Source organism: Sus scrofa, chromosome 8 (assembly GCF_054392235.1).
Source record: "Sus scrofa isolate SSC_HxYL_T2T_F1_AM1 chromosome 8, Sscrofa_HxYL_maternal_Yorkshire_Landrace_v2.0, whole genome shotgun sequence".
In the NCBI taxonomy this organism is placed as follows: Eukaryota; Metazoa; Chordata; class Mammalia; order Artiodactyla; family Suidae; genus Sus; species Sus scrofa.
The window spans coordinates 15,145,380-15,166,134 of NC_139390.1; the positions used below are offsets into that span (position 1 = coordinate 15,145,380).

General features: G+C 41.2%; 2 protein-coding genes across 29 annotated transcripts in view; one reads left to right on the plus strand and one right to left on the minus strand.

Moving 5' to 3' along the window:
* The window catches only part of PACRGL (parkin coregulated like), a 30,906-nt gene extending 18,263 nt beyond the window's left edge, over nucleotides 1-12,643 (plus strand). For 6 of the 20 annotated variants that reach the window (XM_084971650.1, XM_005666553.4, XM_084971649.1 and 3 more), the window contains one exon: nucleotides 204-1,075. In XM_084971650.1, the coding sequence (XP_084827776.1) occupies nucleotides 204-260 (57 nt within the window). In that variant the 3' untranslated portion in view covers nucleotides 261-1,075. Of the gene's footprint in view, nucleotides 1-203; nucleotides 1,076-1,338; nucleotides 5,074-5,539; nucleotides 8,286-10,288; nucleotides 11,587-11,747 lie in introns of those variants that run through there. The other 14 variants (XR_014812218.1, XR_014812217.1, XR_014812219.1 and 11 more) reach the window with 10 other exon arrangements.
* KCNIP4 (potassium voltage-gated channel interacting protein 4) overlaps nucleotides 1,664-20,755 on the minus strand; it is a 1,125,192-nt gene continuing 1,106,100 nt past the window's right edge. For all 9 annotated transcript variants that reach the window (XM_084971644.1, XM_003482356.5, XM_013978556.3 and 6 more), the window contains 4 exons: nucleotides 8,430-8,537; nucleotides 5,871-5,975; nucleotides 4,645-4,707; nucleotides 1,664-3,153 (listed from right to left, as the gene is read on the minus strand). In XM_084971644.1, the coding sequence (XP_084827770.1) occupies nucleotides 3,106-3,153; nucleotides 4,645-4,707; nucleotides 5,871-5,975; nucleotides 8,430-8,537 (324 nt within the window). In that variant the 3' untranslated portion in view covers nucleotides 1,664-3,105. The remainder of the gene's footprint in view (nucleotides 3,154-4,644; nucleotides 4,708-5,870; nucleotides 5,976-8,429; nucleotides 8,538-20,755) is intronic.

The window sequence follows — 20,755 nt, forward strand, 5'->3', positions numbered from 1 at the left end:
CCTTTTCTAGTTAAATATTTTAAAAACACAGTAAGCAGCAACCCATATTTTATTTAACTCAGAAAAAATTTCTACCTCTCATTCCATCGTTCTGCCCTCACCTCATTTGGTTTGCGTTTTGAACACCTTTTTAGGCATGCGAATGCAGTACCACCGGGGACCCTGTGTGATCCTAATGAGGTGCAATGTTTTTCTGTTGACAGGGGAGCCTCCTCATCATCAAATCTAAAATTCCAACATATTGCTCCATACGCTGTTGAAGAAAGGGACCAACAGAAACCTCACCACCAGGCGTTAAAAAGCACTGGCCATGGGTATCTGCAGAACTTTGCAGATTCACTTTAGTTTAGTCTCTTGTAAATCACAGCTGACCTTCGGTATTTACTGGCTTTACATGAGTATACACAGTTCCACTGAATCATAGTGCACGTTATTCATCCAAAAAAAAAAAAAAGAATGGTTAATGATGGAAAACTATTAAAAAAAAAAGTTCTGTAATAGTGCAATCTTGTGGGGTTTATTGTTTCATGTTTTTAATGGTTTGTGTGAACAACCATTACTGGGTTTACTGTGGATGTGTTTGTATGTATGTATTTTCTGGTGCCTTTTATTTATAGCCTTTATACAGTCGGTTTGTGGCTGTGCTTTTTTTTTTTTTTTTTTTTTTTTATATTTTGGCATTTCCTGGGTTTTATATTTATCAAGTCTATGGAAATTTAAAATAGTGGACAAACATTTGTGAAGTCACTGTGAATTTTTATTTATAAATATGTATTTTATAATTTAGAATGCTTGCGAAAATTTCCTCTCAGAGTATTTTAGTTTAAGAAAAAAATTTTTAATGTATAAATTCTTTTACAAGTATGTTGTTTATTACAACTCCTTAAAACTACCTAAACTTTAGGTGTTAATTATATTTAAATAAATGCTATTTTTGTATCTCATAGTCTGAAAATATTGGTATTCAGTACATGAAGATACTGAATTAATTCTTAAGAGATTAATTCTTAAAACATAGGTATTCAGTGATTTTGTTGCATTTAACAATTCATTCAATTAAAAAGCTTTTAAAACATAACTTACAGGTATGGCTCTGAGTGTTGCTGGCAGTAGAAGCTGATTCTGGGTCACTTTACAGAGAAAGGAGTAAGGGGAGAGAAGCAGAAGACCAGAGGCCTCCCATCTCCTGGGCAGGAAGGGCCTGAGGACCGGGGCAGGCACAGGACGCCTCCGAGGCGAGGAGACCAGGAGCAGCAGCCCCCTGTCCCAGAGGCCTTACAGAACAGCCTTTCTTTGCCCCTCGATACCTGGGGTGACCTCATGTCATTCTCATTTCAGACCTGGTCTCGCAGAAGTTAATTTAAAGTAGGAGGCGTTTCTGAGGAGTGCTCCTTGCGGAACTGCTTGTCAGAACTCACGGCCTTCCTGGTCCCTGTCACAGGTGCGCTCTCCCCAGAGAGGTGGCTCTCCTCTCGTCCCATCCTCAGTTCACCCGCTCAGCTGCCTGCCCACCCACTGGCCTTGCTCGGACTCCTCCTCCTCCTTGCACTTCGTGCCACCCAAAGGCAGAGAGGTCTCTGCAGTTGAGAAAATGCCATAAGAAAAACGTACTGTTTTTAGTCATTATAACATTTGTTGCAGTAAAGACTTGTAACACTGGCAGTAGAGTTATAAACATTTTATTTGCTTTTATTTTTTTTCTTCTCGAAATACAAAATGTGCACGTTGAGTTTACACAAACACGCGATGGCAAATTTCAGTGTACATGTATTGTACTACTCTTATTTTCTACACTGGTGATAGCAGGGCAGCTTTCAACATCCTATCTCTACACCAGAATAGATACCTGATTTATTGTTGCAAAGACAGTTGCAATTTTCCTCCTACTCTCGCCTCTTGGTCTTTGTGATATTTCTGCAAAACAGAAAGTGTGTGTATCTTCAGTAATGTTGTGGCAGCTTTACAATTTTGGCTTAAGATCACTAAAAATAATCCGAAATTATTAGAGTTTTATGATGAGCTAAATGATAATACAATCCAGATGAGTTGCTTAGCGCTTATATTCATTTTCTACTGCATTTTGGTATTATAGTTCTCGATATAATGGAATCACGGGTGCTTTCAAAGTGAATTCTGCTTGCTGTTTGTTCCTAGTAGGCATTGGGGTGGTCAGGCTCTCTTTGTCTCTGAATGACATGGAATGTCAAGGTGCCATGAGGATGTCAGGAAAGAGGATGGAACAGGCCTTTAGCGCGGGTAAGGATTACTTGTCGCTAAGCATTGCCATGGACTAGAGGACAGCAGCCTGGCCCTTACATAAGCCTATGGACATCCTTGCCTTGTTTCACGCCTTCTTGGACTTCCACTTAGTGACACAATAGAAAACAGTCAACCTGTAGGACTGAACAAGTCCAAAAGTACATTTCTCATGTAGTCCTTGGCTGTAATACATATCAGGAAAAATTAAGAAATGCTTATTGAATAAGCCTTATTAGGCATATGCTGACATCTGGTAATAAACTAATTTGTTTTATGTTATAAAAAATGGCAGGTAAGTGAATGTCTTTAAACAGAAGGCAGCAAATCCACAGAAACTGGGACTATTTATGTATTTTTTTTCAATAATGGTAATCTTGTTTACTTAAAGTGTAATTGGAATTATAGTGTACAAACATGAAAATTAATTTCTGGAAATTAAATGCAGATGCCAGTATTTTAGAAAACCATTTAAAATCCTGGGGCTGAATACATACAAATGAGTAGCAAAAAACACTGATATTTTAGAATCACTGATAATGTGAAAGCCTCAATAATCCCATGGCTAAAGAATCAATAAAACTATATGCCAGATTCTGTTACTTTTGAATAGTCACAGGGTATGAAATGACTCAGAACATCCCATGAACTCCGTAGCATTATGAAAAGGATGCAAATTTATAAATGGGAAACTCCAATCTTTTGGGGGATTGCTTTATATTAAAACAAAGCATGTTTGCATAATATGCCTCAGTGTAAAGCTGAGCAATCTATGCTAAAAGTGGTAGCTCCAACTCTGTGGTAGAATAGTTCACATCTGTCTGTTTGATTGAGGATGTGTTTGACAAGTTAAATCACATTTTCAAAGAGCTGCATGGAGCGCATGATGTTTTCATCCTGGGAGAGAGAAAAATGGTGGAATTAAATTCAGCATTTCTGTGGAAGAAAGTATACCATTTTGCCTCTAAGCACTGCCTCCCCACCAGCCACCTTTGCCAAGTGCTCAAATAGTAGGTGCCTGCAAATGTAAATACTCTTCTACCCATTCTCTGTGTAGATAACTCTGGAGAGCCCATCTGATGTTTTGCTGAGTCTCCCTGGCATCAAACACTCGATTTAACTCTGACGTGGTGTTAAGAGGGGGTGTGTCTCAACTTAGAATGCCAGAGCAGAAGCTGGAGAGGCACAGAGGTAAACTGCAAGCCAACCCGGCGTTTCAGGTAATCACAGGCCAGATCGCTCGACGTGGCCACGTGGAAGGAAACAGGGTTTGTGTGAGCTAAGAGCCAACTTCATGAAGACTGGGGACTGGGACTTAGGAGACCTGTTGGGCGTAATCACGACGCTCTGGGTCTTTTAGGGCTTAATCTTTGTGGCCATTAAGCCCCTGTAAATGCATGGTCTTTCAATGCCAGAGAAAGAATTGTTTGGGAGAAACCATTGCCCAGTGGCTGTGTTCGGTTTAGCATGTTTCTTAGCCGCTTAAGGGGAGAAAGTCTTTTGGGGCAACAAGGGCATTTGAAGGTTGTGACCGTTTATAGTAATGGAAAGGGGTGGCCGGCTAATGACGACTTCCTCTGCTAGAGGCCCAGGAACAACAACACTATGAAGCAAGTCGATGTCGCCAAGTTAATTCATTGAAGTAGGTGTTGAGAGACAAGCAGGCATCGGGAAAGGGAAAGTAGATCAATTTGAAAATAATGAGAAAATCTAAAGCATCTGCAAACTTCTTAGTCTCCATAAGTGTTAAAGAATCCTCGACTGTGGTTCTAAACACACATCGTCCAATAATTCTAGGTGTGGCTAATACTGGTCTGCCACCAGATGGCAGAAAACCGCATCGATTTTTTTTTTTTTCCTTTGGGAGAACTTTCTGCTCTTTAATTTGTGTCTGAAAGCCATGACTGATCCAGCCCCAAAGACAGCTCTTGTCCACACACATTGAAGCAGTGATGTTGCTCTTAGAAATGAGGTGTGTTGGGCCCGGGAAACACACTCAGCTGTGCTGGCATCTAAATTTACAGAGGATATGACAGACAAGATACCTGTTATAGGCTAATGCTGGGGCAGGAACACGTCACACACATGTTTTATCTTCCGTGATGTGTGTTCTAAAGGATTGGGAAGCAACAGCACACATGTGCAAACTTCCTAGCCCCAGGGCGCCCTCAGGGCCTGCCCCAGGGTGGACATGCCCTGACTGTTGCTTGATCTGTGTGCACGCTGGTAACTGCAGAGACGGAGACATCCATCTCAGCTGTGTTGAGGGCGTCATTCATTGAGGCATGTGGTCTTTGTCCTTGCCTCAGCTCATGGTGGGTAGCTGGCAGTACTCTGTCCAGCTGTTAAGAAAGCAAAAGGGGGAGTCCCTTTATTATCATTACTCACTTTTTGGCAACTCTCGATGAATTCATCTATGGTAACGACTCCGTCTTTATTTTTGTCCATTTTCTGTCCAGGAAGAAAAGAATGAAAAACTTGATTCAGAAGCACCCCACGGATACCCTCATACCTGAACCGAATGAGCTGAAGCTGATGAAAAGAAAGCCCAGTGGCTTAGTTTCTGGGGGAGGAACTGACCATAAACTAGTAGTTTCTTGCTGATAAGAAGAATCGAAGCTGATTTTAAGCTATTGCCTTTGCAACAGCCTGTGGTGCACATCGGCAGTTCCGTTGTGGCTCAGGGGTAATGAACCTGGAGGACACGGGTTCAATCCTTGGCCCTTCCTCAGTGGGTTAAGGATCCGGCGTTGCTGTGAGCTGTGGTGGAGGTCGCAGATGTGGCTCAGATCCTGCATTACTGTGGCTGTGTCACAGGTTGGCAGCTGCAGCTCCGATTTGACCCCTGGCCTGAGAACTTCCATATGCTGCAGCTGTGGCCCTAAAAAAAAAAAAAAAAAAAAGAATAAAAGAAAAAAGGGTGGGGTGCAGATCGAGAGCTGCTCCGTTCTGGTAAAACCCTGCCCTCCAGCTGCCACAGAGTTTAGGCAGCTTGCTGAAAGTTTCCAGGCCATTTTCTCATCTGTAAAATGGGGCTAATGAGGATTTATAAATAACCTCATAGGGTCTTGTGAGAAGTGAATGAAAACAAACACCCCCAAACATTTGAGACATGACAATTGCTTGGTCTTCTGCCTAGGATATAGTGAATGTTCAATAAGTGGAATTATCAATATTATGATAAATTCAAAACAAATTACTACATTAGTATGACCATAAATATACTATAGTTGTGTCTCTTTCAGTAAAAATCGTTTTCCTTTTCATTCTTTTAAATCATCAGGAGGAGTTCCCATCGTGGCTCAGTGGTTAACGAAACCGATTAGTATCCATGAGGACACCGGTTCGATCCCTGGCCTCACTCAGTGAGTTAAGGATCTGGCATTGCTGCAAGCTATGGTGTAAGTCCCAGACACAGCTCGGATCTGGCATTGCTGTGGCTGTGGTGTAGGCTGGAAACTGCAGCTCCAGTTCATCCCCCAGCCTGGGAACCTCCATATGCCATGGGTACAGCCCTGAAAAGATTTTTTTTTAAAAAAAATCATGATACTTTGCAAATCTCAGGGAATGTGCTCTCAATGTCCCTCATCTGCTGACTTCTCCTGCATCCTTACCTGGAAAAATGTCTCAACGTGTTGTCTGGGAGCATCTTCCTTGAGGACAGGGTATGTGCATTTACCCATCATGTCATATATTGCTTTCATTATGTCAAGCATTTCCTGAAAAGCAAAAGACTGTCATGTGAGGCTGCATGCAGTATGTGAGACACCACCCGGAGAAGCTTTGACAGATTATTCCTACTCAATTTCACATGGTTGTGGGTTTTTTAAAATTTTTCTTCAATTCTTCATTAAATGCCTTTTAGTTGTCCCAGAGGAAAAGCCAACAGAATCAAAAGGTAAGAGAGTCAATTCTTCTGATGTAAAAGCAGAAGAATCAGAATGTAAGAATCAATTCTGCTCTTGGTATCAAAATGAAATAAATTCCCACATATCTAACATGTTCTGGAAAGAAACATTCTGGTTCAATGTTTGGACTTCCACAGACTCCACATAGCCTATCTGTGCTTTACGGAGCTATCACATATTTTAGATGTTGATCTCAATTTTGGTTTATTGAGAATCAAAGAAATACCACACATAAGAATTATACAAAAATTAACAGGTAAGTCTCAAAGCTCATTAGGAATGTCTTTTTTTTTTTTTTTTTTTCTACTATGGCTTTAACTACAAATCACACATGATGCAGATTAGTTACAATATTATGACCCTGGAAACACTTTGAAATTTTACTTTTTTAAAATTAAAATCAAATCTAGTTTTTGATTTGTAATTTTCAGTCTTAGTGAAAGTAACATCTAGTTAACCTAGACATTCAGATTTATTGTTTGTACTTGTTTTCTTCATACTGAAGTTTCAACATAAGAGTCTGGATTAAGTTGATAATGGGAAGACATTTACCTTTGAGACAATTCAATGCCATTTTAAGTGAGAAACCAGCTCTTAGTTTGCAAATCATCGTTGAAACCCTTTAAGATGGTTTGAGTATAAAATTTTGTTTGATATAGAGTTGGTGAGATGTGTGAGATACAAATGATAACAGCATGTGTATGTTAAACATAGAGATAAAAATGGATCAAATGACCGATGGTTACCTAATAGTCCAGATGCACCTGAGTATTAAATGCTTATTGTGTACAGGTACGCCAGAGGCACTATCCAGCTATGTATGCTCAATATACATGGTTCTCATGAGGTCTTAATTCGGCCACCTGGTGGTGAGACCCATTCTGGCCCCATCTGCTCAACAAACATAAATAAGGCTCCTGGTCACTGATCAGGTTAATTGTCACATTATGACTGTGGTCCGGTGCGCTTGTCTCTGTATCTTCAATAGAGCAAGTTTATGTCATTGGCCCAAGATACTTCCCATTTGAGGAGGCTTATGCTCAAAACTCAACCCTGGGAGCTCCTGTTGCAGCTCAGCAGAAACGAACCCGACTAGGACCCATGAGGATGCAAGTTTGATCCCTGGCCTTGCTCAGTGGGTTAAAGATCCAGCTTTGCCCCGAGCTGCAGTGTAGGTTGAAGATGTGGCTTGCATCCCGCATTGCTGTGGCCATGATGTAGGCTGGCAGTTGTAGCTCTGATTTGATCCCTAGCCTGGGAACTTCCATATGTTGTGGGTGAAGCCCTAAAACAAAAACAAAGACAAAAATAAAACAAAAACCTCTGGGAAAGTTTAGTGAGGCGAGAGAAAGACAGGATGTATGAACACTGAACCCATCCAGGATTCCGGCAATGTGGTACTTCAACCCTACCTTCATTCCACCCCAAATTTGTTATCCTACCCCATCCAGCGCCCTTTGCTTCATGCTGTGTTTTAAATTTGTTTAATAAGCCATTTGAGGAGTTCCCTTTGTGGCTCAGCAGATTCTGAACCTGATTAGTATCCATGAGGACGTGGGTACAATCCCTGGCCTCGCTCAATGTGTTAAGGATCTGGGGTTGCCATGAGCTGTGGTGTAGGTCGCAGACACAGCTTGGATCCTGTGTTGTGGCTGTGGTGTAGGCCAGTAGCTGCAGCTCTGATTGGACCCTAGCCTGGGAACCTCCATATGCTGCGGGTACAGCCCTAAAAAGCAATAACTAAATAATTAAATAAGCCATTTGATTTGAACCTCTTAATTTGATCTGTGAGCCTTCTTTCTCTGACAGCCAGGCAGAACATGTACTTGGGGCCCCACTACTGTATCAGGTCATTTCCCACACAACAGCGGTCACTACGTAATCCACACGATTTAAAATTGTTTCCGTTTCCAGACTGACCACATTATATGGGGGGAAAAATGTTACAGGACAACTATTCTAACATGGTTTTGATAGGTTTTCTTCCAACCTCTTTTTAGCCACTGTCTTTATTTTATGCATAGTATTTATTAATTAAAATGCTATGAGAAATCAGGATGCAATTCTTCTATGTTTTATGTTTACTCTGCAGATTAACAATAAACTATTTGTACCACCTCAGGTTTTTTGTCAGAATATTTCTCCACCACCACATAGTTTAGACTTCCTGAAAAAGTGATTTTAAAATAATTGTAATTATTTAACATTTTGAAGTTAAAAAATGAAAATGCTCCAAAGGATAACTGTTGATGAGGCATTTCTTACTTCTTTAGTGATGTAGCCGTCTTTATTTATGTCATACAAATTAAATGCCCAGTTGAGTTTTTCTTGTACTGTCCCCCGAAGCAAAATAGAAAGACCCTTGATGAAATCCTAAAAAGAAATAAAAATAAAATTTGATTTTGGCATTTCTTAAAACAAGTAAAACAAACTCTATTAAACCTCTCTCTCAAATGATGGAAGCAAGAGTTACAACCTTCTGGATTTTGAATGATTTATTTAGCTTAACAGTCTGTGTGTTCCTGATAATCTTTTTTTCAGAATTCTTTGTGGGCATACACCACTCCTTAGATTTAACATTCTCATTATCTAACCAGAAACTGTAACTTAAATCAATGAAATTGTGTCAGAACAGATACCTAAAGAGCATGGCGTGTTGTGGTATTACTTTCCCACTACAAGTGCACACAATTCTTTTACTAAAAACAATCTAATAACACTGTAACTTTTAAAATATAAGCATATACACAACACAGTTAACATATGCTAACAAGAAATAGGGGCTGTCCTTAAGATATGGATCAATTGAAGCCTTTATTTAGAAGTCAAGTTATAGGAAGTTCCTGTTGTGGCTCAGCAGTAACAAGCCCAACTAGTATCCATGAGGACGTGGGTTCAATCCCTGGCCTTGCTCAGTGAGTGAAGGATCTGGCACTGCTGTGAGCTGTGGTGTAGGTCGAAAATGTGGCTCAGATCCCATGTTGCTGTGGCTCTGGTGTAGGCTGGCAGCAAGAAGTCAAGTTATTAGGTGTATGTGGGTAGCAGTTAGGAGCTCAGAGCTAGAAGCCAGGCTGCCTAAATTCAGATTCCTGCTGTGCAACTTGATAACTCTGTGTCCTGAGATGATTTAATATCCCTTTGCCTCAATTTTCATATCTGCAGAATGGAGATTATAGTACCTACTTCTTGAAGTTTTTATGAGTTAAGAGTTAAGCCGCTTATCAGTGTCTGGCAAATGCCTTGGCCATGTGTTTGTCAATTAAATGGAGCCCTCAGTCAGGATCATGCTGGGGTTGGTTTGACTAAACTGCAGACAAACCAGATTAACTCAAATTCATATATAGTTACTATTCTGTAGGGCAGGGTTAACATTACAATATGGTGAATTTTGAGTTCAGATAGAATAACAATCCCTCTTAGGTATGGAAGAGCAGAAAGGAAGTGCAGAAACGGCCTCTGGGTGAATTTGTATTCTCTACATTTTTACATCCCATTATTTTGTAGTTGTTTTCTTTTTTTTAGGGCCGCACTTGCAGCATATGGAAGTTCCAAGGCTAGGGGTTGAAACGGAGCTGCAGCTGCTGGCCTATGTCACAGCCACAGCGACAGCCACAGCAATGCCAGATCCGAGTCTAATTTGCAATCTACACCACAGCTCATGGCAACGTCGGATCCTTAACCTACTGAGCGAGGCCAGGGATCGAACCCACGTCCTCATGGATACTAGTCAGGTTTGTTACTGCTGAGCCACAATAGGAACTCCCTGTAGTTGTTTTCTTGTTGCAATTTCTTTAAATCCTTTTTTTTTTTTTTAATGTGTGGCCATCGTGTGGTTCAAAATTTAAAAATATATATTTGATGAAAAAATCTTCTTATTCCTGGACCCCAGCCACCCTATTTCTTTCCCCTAGATAACTGACACAAGGTAATAGATAAATGCCTTTCATTGAAAAGCAGGGCTGGATACAAGGTCTCTGAAGACTCGCTTGGCACATGAGCTCTCAAATTTTAGCTTGCTGCAGAATCACCAAGAGGGCTTGCTAGAGCACAGATTGCTGAGCCCCACCCCAGAGTTTCTGATTTATTGGGTCTTGGGTGGGGCCTAAGAACTTAGTTTCTAACAGATTCCGAGGGATGCTGATACTACTGGTCCGGGGATCCCACTTGGAAAACAGCCTGCAAGCAGCATCCCTGGCATTGGCTGCATCACCAAACAGAACAGACCAGAGCAACAATGGCATTTAAAGACAGCACTTTTAAAGCCATGTGTGGACTTTCGTTGTTTGCCTGCCCAGTGGGCCCTTAATTTCCATTTGGTGCCTCACTCAATGCTGCCGAAGTGCGCTCCATCTGTGGCTCTAGTGGTGGAGCCATGACTTGGACCAAGCCAGGAAGCACGTTTTATCGCTTCAGTCAGGGCAACTGGATCCGTGGTTGGCCCCCCACTGAATGAAGCCCACCTGAGCTATAAGCACTATGACAGAGAGGCTTGCCTGCCCAGCCTGAGGAAAAATCAAGCCTGGAGCCCAGGAGCTGATGGAATCCTCTTGTGACCACGAGTGAGCCCGCGCTATCTCTGCACTTCTTGTTTCTGGGAGCCAATACAGTTAGCATATTGTCATTGTTAGTTCTCATGATTTTCTATTATTTGTGAACAAAAGTACCCTGATTCACAAGCTGACATTAACTTAATTTCTTCCTCTTAAATACTATGTATCCTGAAACGACACCCACTGAAAGACGGCTGTGAAGATTGAGCACCCCTCTCTTAATGCACCATCTCGCAGGATGATGTCCATTAACAGTTATTTCAGAACAGGAACAATTCTTTATTTGTGCAAAAGGAAAATGGAAAACTCAAGGTGTCTTATACCAGTTTTGTTCCAAGCTTTTCTGAATGGTAATTGAAATCTGTCAAGTAGGAGTTACAAGTCTTAAAAAAACAAAACAAAACAAAACCAAACTGTCAGCTGTACTTTGCACAATTACTTATTTTTGTCTGAAAGATTACATCCATTCCCTAATGTACAAAAATGATGGGTGGGGATTGGTCCTGAATTCTGTTTTCTAATCTTGTACTAAAGGCAAAAGAAGGAAAAAAGCATAGAGGTTTGACTATGTAATAACCTCGTCCTGTTCTGCAGTGAGCTTTATTTCTCGACCAAACCTTTACTGGCTGCCTTAGTGCTGTTACTACGCTGGGAACATCAGTTCTCCTGCGTAAGAGGAGGTCATCAAGAGGACATGACCGCAAGCTGGACCCAAGCAATCAAAGGGTCTTACGCCCCCACCTCACCCCTCGACCTTGGAGCATATGTTCTGTCCCCACCCCATTCCCATGCCAGGAGCGGCATCAAGGACCCAGCCTTGTGAGAGCATGTGTTACTGCGACCACTTGGATGGTGTACATCACTGAACCCTGGTGAGACCTCTGTAGAAACCTTGACGATTCTGGTGGGCAGGGGTGGGAATCTACTCATCTTGGGGCCAGCCAACACAAGCCTCCTTTGGAAGTCTCCCTGGCTTATTAAACCTGCCACCTACTGGTCTGGAGTGACCGGCCCCTTTTTTCTCTCTCTCCAGGCCTTCTGTGTATGGGGCTCGGTTTGCATTGACACCGGGTGAACTCCAGAGATTGAAAACTCACGTTCTACCTGCCCACCTGCCCCTCAAAGAGCTCCAGTTTAGAAATTTGCAATAAACCATCCCGTTTACAGATGGTAAACAACATGAAGTGCCTCCCCGAGAGTGAACAAGTTTAACTAGATAAACAGTGACAGATTCAGGCTGGAAAGTCATATGTGTGTTTAGAATATTTCTTATTTTATACTTTTTACATTTTCAAGTTTTTATTGAATTACTGAAGGTTGTTTATTCTCTTTGCTATCACCTCCCTTGATTGGGGGTAAACTGCCATCGTGGTTGAACTACTATTTAGAATATTTGAAAGATACAATGTCAGGTGCTACCTATAGTTTGCATTTGGTTGGAAATAATAAAATATATCAACATATCTAAAAATAACAAGAAGTATACTTCTCAAGATTTGTAGCCTGCTTTGATCAGGTGAAAGAGATGATATACTTACCTTAACTGATATAAAATTTTACTTAGGTAATTTAGTGTGTTAAAAGGTGACAAGAGCCACATTAACTTGGAAGAAAGTTCTCTGGTTTACTCTCCCTAAAGGCCATTAAAAATGAATACATTTCTGGAGTTCCCGTCGTGGCGCAGTGGTTAACGAATCCGACTAGGAACCATGAGGTTGCGGGTTCGGTCCCTGCCCTTGCTCAGTGGGTTAAGGATCTGGCGTTGCCGTGAGCTGTGGTGTAGGTCGCAGACGCGGCTCGGATCCCGCGTTGCTGTGGCTCTGGCATAGGCAGGTGGCTACAGCTCCGATTGGACCCCTAGCCTGGGAATCTCCATATGCCGCGGGAGCGGCCCAAGAAATAGCAAAAAAACAAAATAAAAAAAAAAAAGAATACATTTCCAAACAAAAATCATAAATATACAATAAATGTACATATGATGCTTGATTTATAAAAAAATATGGAAAACTATAGAAGAAAATTGCAATCGCACATAATCCTATCGCCTGTTTACACTGAACATTCCCACTTTTTAAATGCATGCTTTGGCTTATATGCTTATAGCACCGTAGGTGTATATTTAATTCTGTATATTTCACTTACATTATAAGCGTTTTCCAATATTACTGACTGTTCATTGTAACATCATTTAATAACCACATATGAGGTTTAAACATACAAAATTGCCCATAGTATTTATCATATTTGCTACAAATTTCATATTGTAATTTCATATGGTCTGATCAAATAATACTGTCACAGTGGCTTTTTCAAAATTTTGGATCCAAAACCACAATACGAATTTTATTTTAAATGGCAGCCTAGTGCATAAAAACACACACACACACACACACAATTATACACCAGAAACTAAATTATTACTCTATTTCTGTCTCTCTTCTATTAATTTTTTAATATTCCCATCATTAATCTCTAAATCAATTTTACCACCTACCAATGGTTGCAATTTGGAATTTGAAACAATGCTTTGTCTTTGTCTTATGGATATATTGTAATTTATTTAACCATTCTTTCCTATTTTTGGCTATATATTGTTAATTTTTTCTTTATTATATATGATGCTGCAGTAAACATTTTTCTCCAACTATTTCCAATTGTTTTCTCTTAAATGCTAAGGAAGGATACAGAATTCCTGGGCTAAAGGGCTCTGGGAACACCGATGTTTACTAGTAGTGATGATGCCAGCGTACTGATAAGTGTGTGTGGTCCAGTATTAACAATTTCTGTGCATTAGATCATGTCAGCCTGATGTAAACACAAGGAATAGGTATTGCTGACTTTATATTAAAGATGGAGGCTCAGGAGTTCCCGTCATGGTGCAGTGGTTAGCGGATCTGACTAGGAACCCTGAGGTTGCGTGTTCGATCCCTGGCCTTGCTCAGTGGTTTAAGGATCTGGCATTGCTGTGAGCTATGGTGTGGGTCGAAGATGCGGCTTAGATCCTGAGTTGCTATGGCTGTGGTATAGGCCGGTGGCTACAGCTCTGATTCTACCCCTAGTCTGGGAACCTCCATATGCTGCAGGAGCAGCTCAAGAAAAGGCAAAAAGACAAAAAAATAAAAATTAAAAAAAAATAAAGATGGAGGCTCAGAGAAGATCTGTAACTGAGCCAAGGGATACAGCCAGTAAACACTGGGGCTGGAAAATGAACCTATACCTCTAATTCAAAGCCCAAGCTCTCGTTCTATCTAGAACTGAAGCAATGGTCTGTGGTTATATACCAAATATGGGACATTCCTTTTTTCTGACACCATAGGACATCATTGTAAGGTGATATAAAACAGTGACTCAACTCAAAACTACTTGCCAAAGTCTCAGAGGCAGAGGCCATGTTTGTTTCCTAGGCTCTAATCCAGAAAGTTCTAAAAGTGTAATAGAGGCCCCGCTAAAGAACCTGTGCTTCATCTCTAAAGCGCCTTTAAGGTCCAAAGAACAGTGATACAGCCTTATATCCATCTATCCCAAACCTTTTTCACCATAAAGTAATCCAAAGAGCCTATACTAGGAGTATTAATATCTGCTTTCCATTTTCTAGCCTCTCCTCTTCAAAACACATAGCCTAAGTCTAATCATGAGAAAATCATCAAACAAATTCCAACTGAGGGACATTCTACAAAATACCTGAAAAACTATGGCCAAGGAGTCTAATATGGCCCACCACTTGTTATTGTTAATAAAGATTTATTGGAACACAGCCATGCTCAATTATTTATGTTGTGGTTTTGTCTACAACAGCAGAATTACGTTGGTAGAATTAAGACTGTATAACCTGCAAAGCCAAAAATATTTACTGTTTGGTCCTTTGCAGAAAAGTTTGATAATCCCTGGTTAAAATCACAGATTTTATTTATGTATATTTTGGCCGAACTTGTGGCATATGGAAATTCCCGGGCCAGGGATGAAATCCTAGCTGCAGTTGCAACCTACGCCATAGCTGTAGCAATACCAGATCCTTAACACATTGTGCTAGGCTAAGGATTAAACCTTCACCTCAGCAGTGACACAAGCTGCTGCAGAGACAACACTTGATCCTTAACCTGCTGCACCTCAGCAGTAACTCCCAAAACCATGCATTTTAGAGACTGAGGTAGAGCTGGGGTTCTACCCTATTTCTGCTATTTACTGATCATATGATTTGAATAAGTAACTTAACCCCTCTAAGTTTGGAATTCTTCATCTCTAACACGTGACAAATAGTACAAGTCCTTTATTTTTTATCTGCAACTCACCACCCCCATCCAAATAATTTTTTGTAAACTGCAAAAGAAAAATCTTTATTGGGAAGAGAGGGGAGATGGTGAATTTTGGCATCAAAACTCATATGCTGCCAAAAATCTGAACTGTACTGACATGAAACCATTCTAATCTCTCTGTATTTATGTAGGTATCATCTATTATCACTATCATTTATTATCTATTATTCATTACCTATCTATCCCATTAATCAGAAGTCCTTAAAAGCTATTTTAATACTTCCAATTTGTAGTCACTTGAGACAGTATAAGCTTATTTATCATTGACATGCAGTGAAATACGAGTGGGGATGGGGCTGTGTTCCACGCAGTCATTCAGAGATCCAGGCTCCTTCTACTCTGCTGTAAGGCAAACTGAAATATGTAACGTCACAGTCTCCACAGACGGGAAGAGAGAGGAAGGAGATGTGGTCACTTCCACTCATCTCCCACTGGTAAAAACTCAGTCCTGGCCCCGCCTACCTGCAGGAGAGCCTGGCAATAGGGCCTAGTCATGTGACCATAAGCAGAGCACATGCACAGCATTACGTTTCTAAAATCTGCATAACTCTGAATGATTGAGGATTTCAGATGGGGGACCAGGGTCTACGTGTGCCTCACAGACAGGATAACAGGATCACTAAGAGATGCATTCTGGGCCAGGTAGCTTGGGTTTGAATCCTAGTTCTCTTACTTTCTAGCTGTGTGACTTTGGACAGGTGGCTTAACTTCTCTGTAAATCTCTTTCCTCATTGGCTAAAATGATGGATAATCATAGATAACCATACTTATGAAGATTAAATAAGTTGCTATGCATAATTCACTCAGCACAAGGCCTGACTCATAATGAGTATTAAACAAGGGTCAGCTGGTATTATCATACACGGCTATTACTATAGTTAATGTTATTTTTACACACTTAGTACAGTGACTGACACATAATAAATGCTTATTTTACAATCAAGTGAAGAACTATCTTTCATAGCTTCACAGACAGAGCAATCATCTGGCCTGTGCTTGAGTGTGTTCAATATTATAAAATCACTGTGTAATAAGATGACCAATGTCATTATTAATTGGCTTTGTTAGAAAAATCTCCCTTGTAGTAACTGTCATGGTTAACATCTAATAAGTATTGAACACATATTTGGTGCCAGGCACTCAGCCAAGCCCTTAACTGACATCACTTTTTCATCTTTGCATCACTTGTAGAGTAGCTTTGCTTGCTGATGCTTCACAAAGATGAACACTAAGGCCCAGAGTGTTAAAATACTCGGCTAAGGTCACATAACCACCTGATGGCAAAGTGGTTTTAGATCTAGTCATTTCTGGATCCAGGGCCCTTACTGTCTTCTTTGCTCCAACCTTTGGGTTTAAGCAAATTAAGAGGAAACATCCATTTCTTTTTGTAACGCAGCAGGGCCCTGTGGGGCTTCTGGGCACAAAAGCATTTCACTGTCCCCCATTTCCTGTTTTTAGGAAATGGGCCTTATTCAGCCTCCATGGTCTTCCCTGAGTTCCAAGGGGCAAGTTCAGAAAGTTACTGATCAGCGAGGGAAGAGGATGCAAAGACAAGGAAGGAACAGTCTAGCAACAATAGTACAGCCTTGGGGCAGGATTCTGGTCCCCTCTCAAGGGAGACACATAATGATGTAGGCATCTTACACACCTAAGAGGAAAGTGATACTTCCTATGCTTCTTTTAGAAGCGAATACTTCAGGGAGCTCCCATGTGGCTTAGTGGGATATAAACCCAACTAGTATTCATGAGGTTGTGGGTTTGATCTCTGGCCTTGCTCAGTGGGTTTAGGATCCAGCAATGCCATGAGCCATGGTATAGATGGCAGATGTGGCTTGGATTCTGCATTGCTGTGGCTGTGGTGTAGGCCTGCAGTTGCAGATCTGATTCCACCTCTAGCTGAGGAAATTCCATATGCCGCAAGTGAGGCCCTAACAAGCAAAAGAAAGAAAGATGAATACTTTAAATCTGAATAGCTTAGAGTCCTTCCTTGTCCTCCTGTCTGGCTCAGTTGTACCCTAAACACAATCACCCATAGGCTAAAAATTAGGCACCCTGAGCACAATTGCCTGTGACTTAAATATTATCAGCACATGATGTTTTTTAGGAACTTTTCTAGAACTTTTTTTTTTTTGTCTTTTTTCTAGGGCCACACCTGCAGCATATGGAGGTTCCCAGGCTAGGGGCCTAATCGGACTGGAGCCAACAGCCTACACCACAGCCACAGCAACGTGGGATCTGAGCCGCATCTGCGACCTACACCACAGCTCACAGCAACGCTGGGTCCTTCACCCACTGAGCAAGGCCAGGGACCGAACCCATAACCTCATGGTTCCTAGGCAGATTCGTTAACCACTGAGCCATGACGGGAACTCCTTTTTTCTACAACTTTTAGACTAGAACTTTTCTTTTCTTCTAATCTCTGATCAATATGCCCTTTTTGCAAGTAGTGTTATTCTAGGCAGTAACTAAGACCACCCCCATAACCACGCTAGGATCCCTTGATGTCAGCTTTGGTGACTAGGGTTCCCCTAAAGAAGGAAGAATGCATGTCTGCCCCAATCCCGACTCCTACCTGAAAACCTGTTTTCCTTTTGACTATAAAACTCCTTGCAATTCTTCCCAATAGAGGGCACAGTCTTTAAGGCATTAGCCTACTGTGTCCTCCTTTGGCTGGCAAAGCAATAAAAGCTGTTTTTTTTTCTCCTTCACCCCAAACTCTGTCTCCGTATTTCTACTTGGCACCAGTGGACAGAGGCTGAATTTCGACCACACCCTTATTTAACAGAGATCAGGATGTTCTCTCTTGTACCTCCCAGTATCTAGTGCTACTCAAAATACAGTCCTTGCCTAATCATGTCTGTTCTCTAGAGATGTTTTCGGTAGCTATAGACTTGGAAAAAGAACTACAATAGCCTGGTTTTAAAGTCGATTTTAACATTTATTAATTAAACCATTAGTTTGTCTTTAAAGAAAAAGACATTTAACCAACATGCTTATAGTATATAGCCATTACAACTAATTTCTCAAATTACCATCAGCATTCATCACAATTACTGGAATTTCACATAAATATTATAACAGCAACTTTATGCATGGTCCTAGATCATTAACACCAGCCTAAATTTACATGCGAAATTGGATACAATGTGCTACAGGTAACTGATGATTTCTGATACTCAAGTAACTTCAAGTAATGGTATCACTGGTAGTCTTTGCCTTACTCATTCTCTGCAAACTAGCTCTGCAAGATTTTACTAGGTGAACTGGAATGTTTGGCTTCTATGTTAAAGCTAAACTAAGGCTGTGCTGGAATTAATCTTGTTGGTAAAGTGCAGTAACACTAATACTATATTGTTATGGGTGATCACAGGCGGCAAAATAGAGGGACCAGAACAGGGGACTGGTACTTATGACAATCTCCATCTGGTCCCTAATGGCTGCTACCACATCCAGGGAAATCCAGGTGCCCTCGCCTTGGCCACTGCCAGCTTCTCAGCCGCACCTTCTTCGGCTTTTCTTGGTGATATTTCCTGGTTAAGTTATGAGATGACACATTGAGCTTCCTGGTCCAGAATCTTCATTTTAGTAGTGCTGCATCTGCATGAGCACTGAGTATGTGTCCGGAGGCCCTTTACTGCCCTGGCCACTCTGCCCCAGGACCACTGAATGAAGGACCTCTCAGGAGGCTGCACCTCCCTTTTATCATCCTGACTCCACCGAAATGGGATGTACCTCTTTCATTATAACATCTTGAACTTATCTCCTCCTCTTCCTCTCCAAGGCCTTAACTGAAGTTTGGGCTGACACCAGCCCAACTGATTCTTGGAATAAAGAGGTGCTAACTGGACTTCGTGTTTCTAGGAACACAGCCCTGATACCTTAATTTCCCTGCTGAAAGTTCTTCAAGGACTCCTCACCTCCTGCGAGGTAATTCAGCCTGCTTAGCATCCTGCCTCAGATGTGTCGAGATCTGCCCTCTGCCTCCTCACCCAGCCTGCCCGTCACCTTCCCCCTTCCTATTCCATCTTTTAGGTGATTCTCTTCTTTCCCAGGCCTCTGCCTCTGCCTCACCCCCACTGCTTCCCATCCTGACCCTTATTCGCACGAGAAGCCCCACTTGTCCTTCAGACCCAGGTCATCAAGTTCATGGCTGAGCTTCCTGATACAGCCCCACCAGTACACTTCCTTGCTGAGCCCATGCCATCATCTGCCTTCCTTTACCCTGGAGCTCACTGAAATTGCTGCTCTTGTGTAAGATGCACCCTCCCCTATGCCCAAAAAGCATACCCATTATATAGGTAGATGATAGATAGACAGACAGACAGATAGATAGATATAGATGATTCTGCACCCAATTCCAGTGTGTGAGTGGGGATTTCCTTATACCATCGAGCAATCTCTGTCCAGATGTGTATCTTACAATTGAACTAAATTCTGACACTTTTTATCTGGAGATAGAGCCAGGTTAAGGGCTCAATCCTCCATGACTACACCTGCTCTTTTGCCCCCAACTTCAGGTGCTGCTCGAAAGTCCAGGTTGTCATCTCTGCTTCTGACCAATGGACTACAGATTGGAGGTTTCAACAAACCTCTTCTTGGGTTCTTTGCTAGAGCAGATCACAGAACTCAGAGAAACATTTACTTACCAGATTACTGGATTTTTTTCAATAAAAGGTATACCTCAGGAACAGGAAGGTGGGAGAAACGTATAGGGCAAGGCCTTAGGAAAGGGCTTGAGCCTCATGCCCTCCCAGGGCACAACTCTCCCTAAGCTTCCAGGTATTCACAACTGGGAAGCTTTCCGAATCCTGTCCTTTTGGTTTTCATGGAGGATTCATTGTAATGAGGCATGATTAATTAAATCATTGGCCATTGGTGATTGAACTGAATCTTCAGCCCCTTCCCCCACCCCAGAGGACAGGGAAGGGTGGGACTGAAAGTTCTAACCTTGAAAACACAGTGGTGGGGGTGGGGGTGGTTCCCTCCAGGCAAACAGCCCCCACCCTGAAGTGAGATTAAAAGTCATCTCATTAACATGACAAAAGACACCTTTGTTGTTCTCCTCACTAGAAACCCGGGATTTAGATAGAGCTCTGTCTGAAGCTGGGGACTAAGACCAAATACATATATTTCTTATAATAAATCACAATGTCACACATATTAAAGAGAGAAACCAGAATTAATTGCAAAGTAAAATAATGCATAATTCTATTCCCTAGAGACCAAGCGCAGCCATTCTGAATATAAGGAAATTGGTGAGTCATATATCCTACCCATAGTTTTCCTAACAAAAATAAAAGAGGCAATAGTCTTCACAGTTAATTAGTGTTTGGTTTATTCCCCCAACATTCAGGTTTAAATATACAACTATCTATGACATATGTACCATATGGATGACATCAGTGTGTGTGCGTGTGTGTGTGTGTGTATGTATGCATATCATGTAATTTTGTTCATGAAATACTATATATAAGCATCAGTAGGATGAAATATGTCCTGGATATTCACATAGCTAAGTACATATATGTTTATAATAATATATAATATAAATAAGTGATATAATAATATATTTAGTATATAATATAGAAATAGAAGAAATATATAAATATGTAACATTTATTTTACTTAGTATTATTATATTATACCTAAATACTTAGTTACGTGACATATTTCATCTTACTGATGCTTATATATAGTGTATAACATAGTGTCCATATAAAAATTTTTT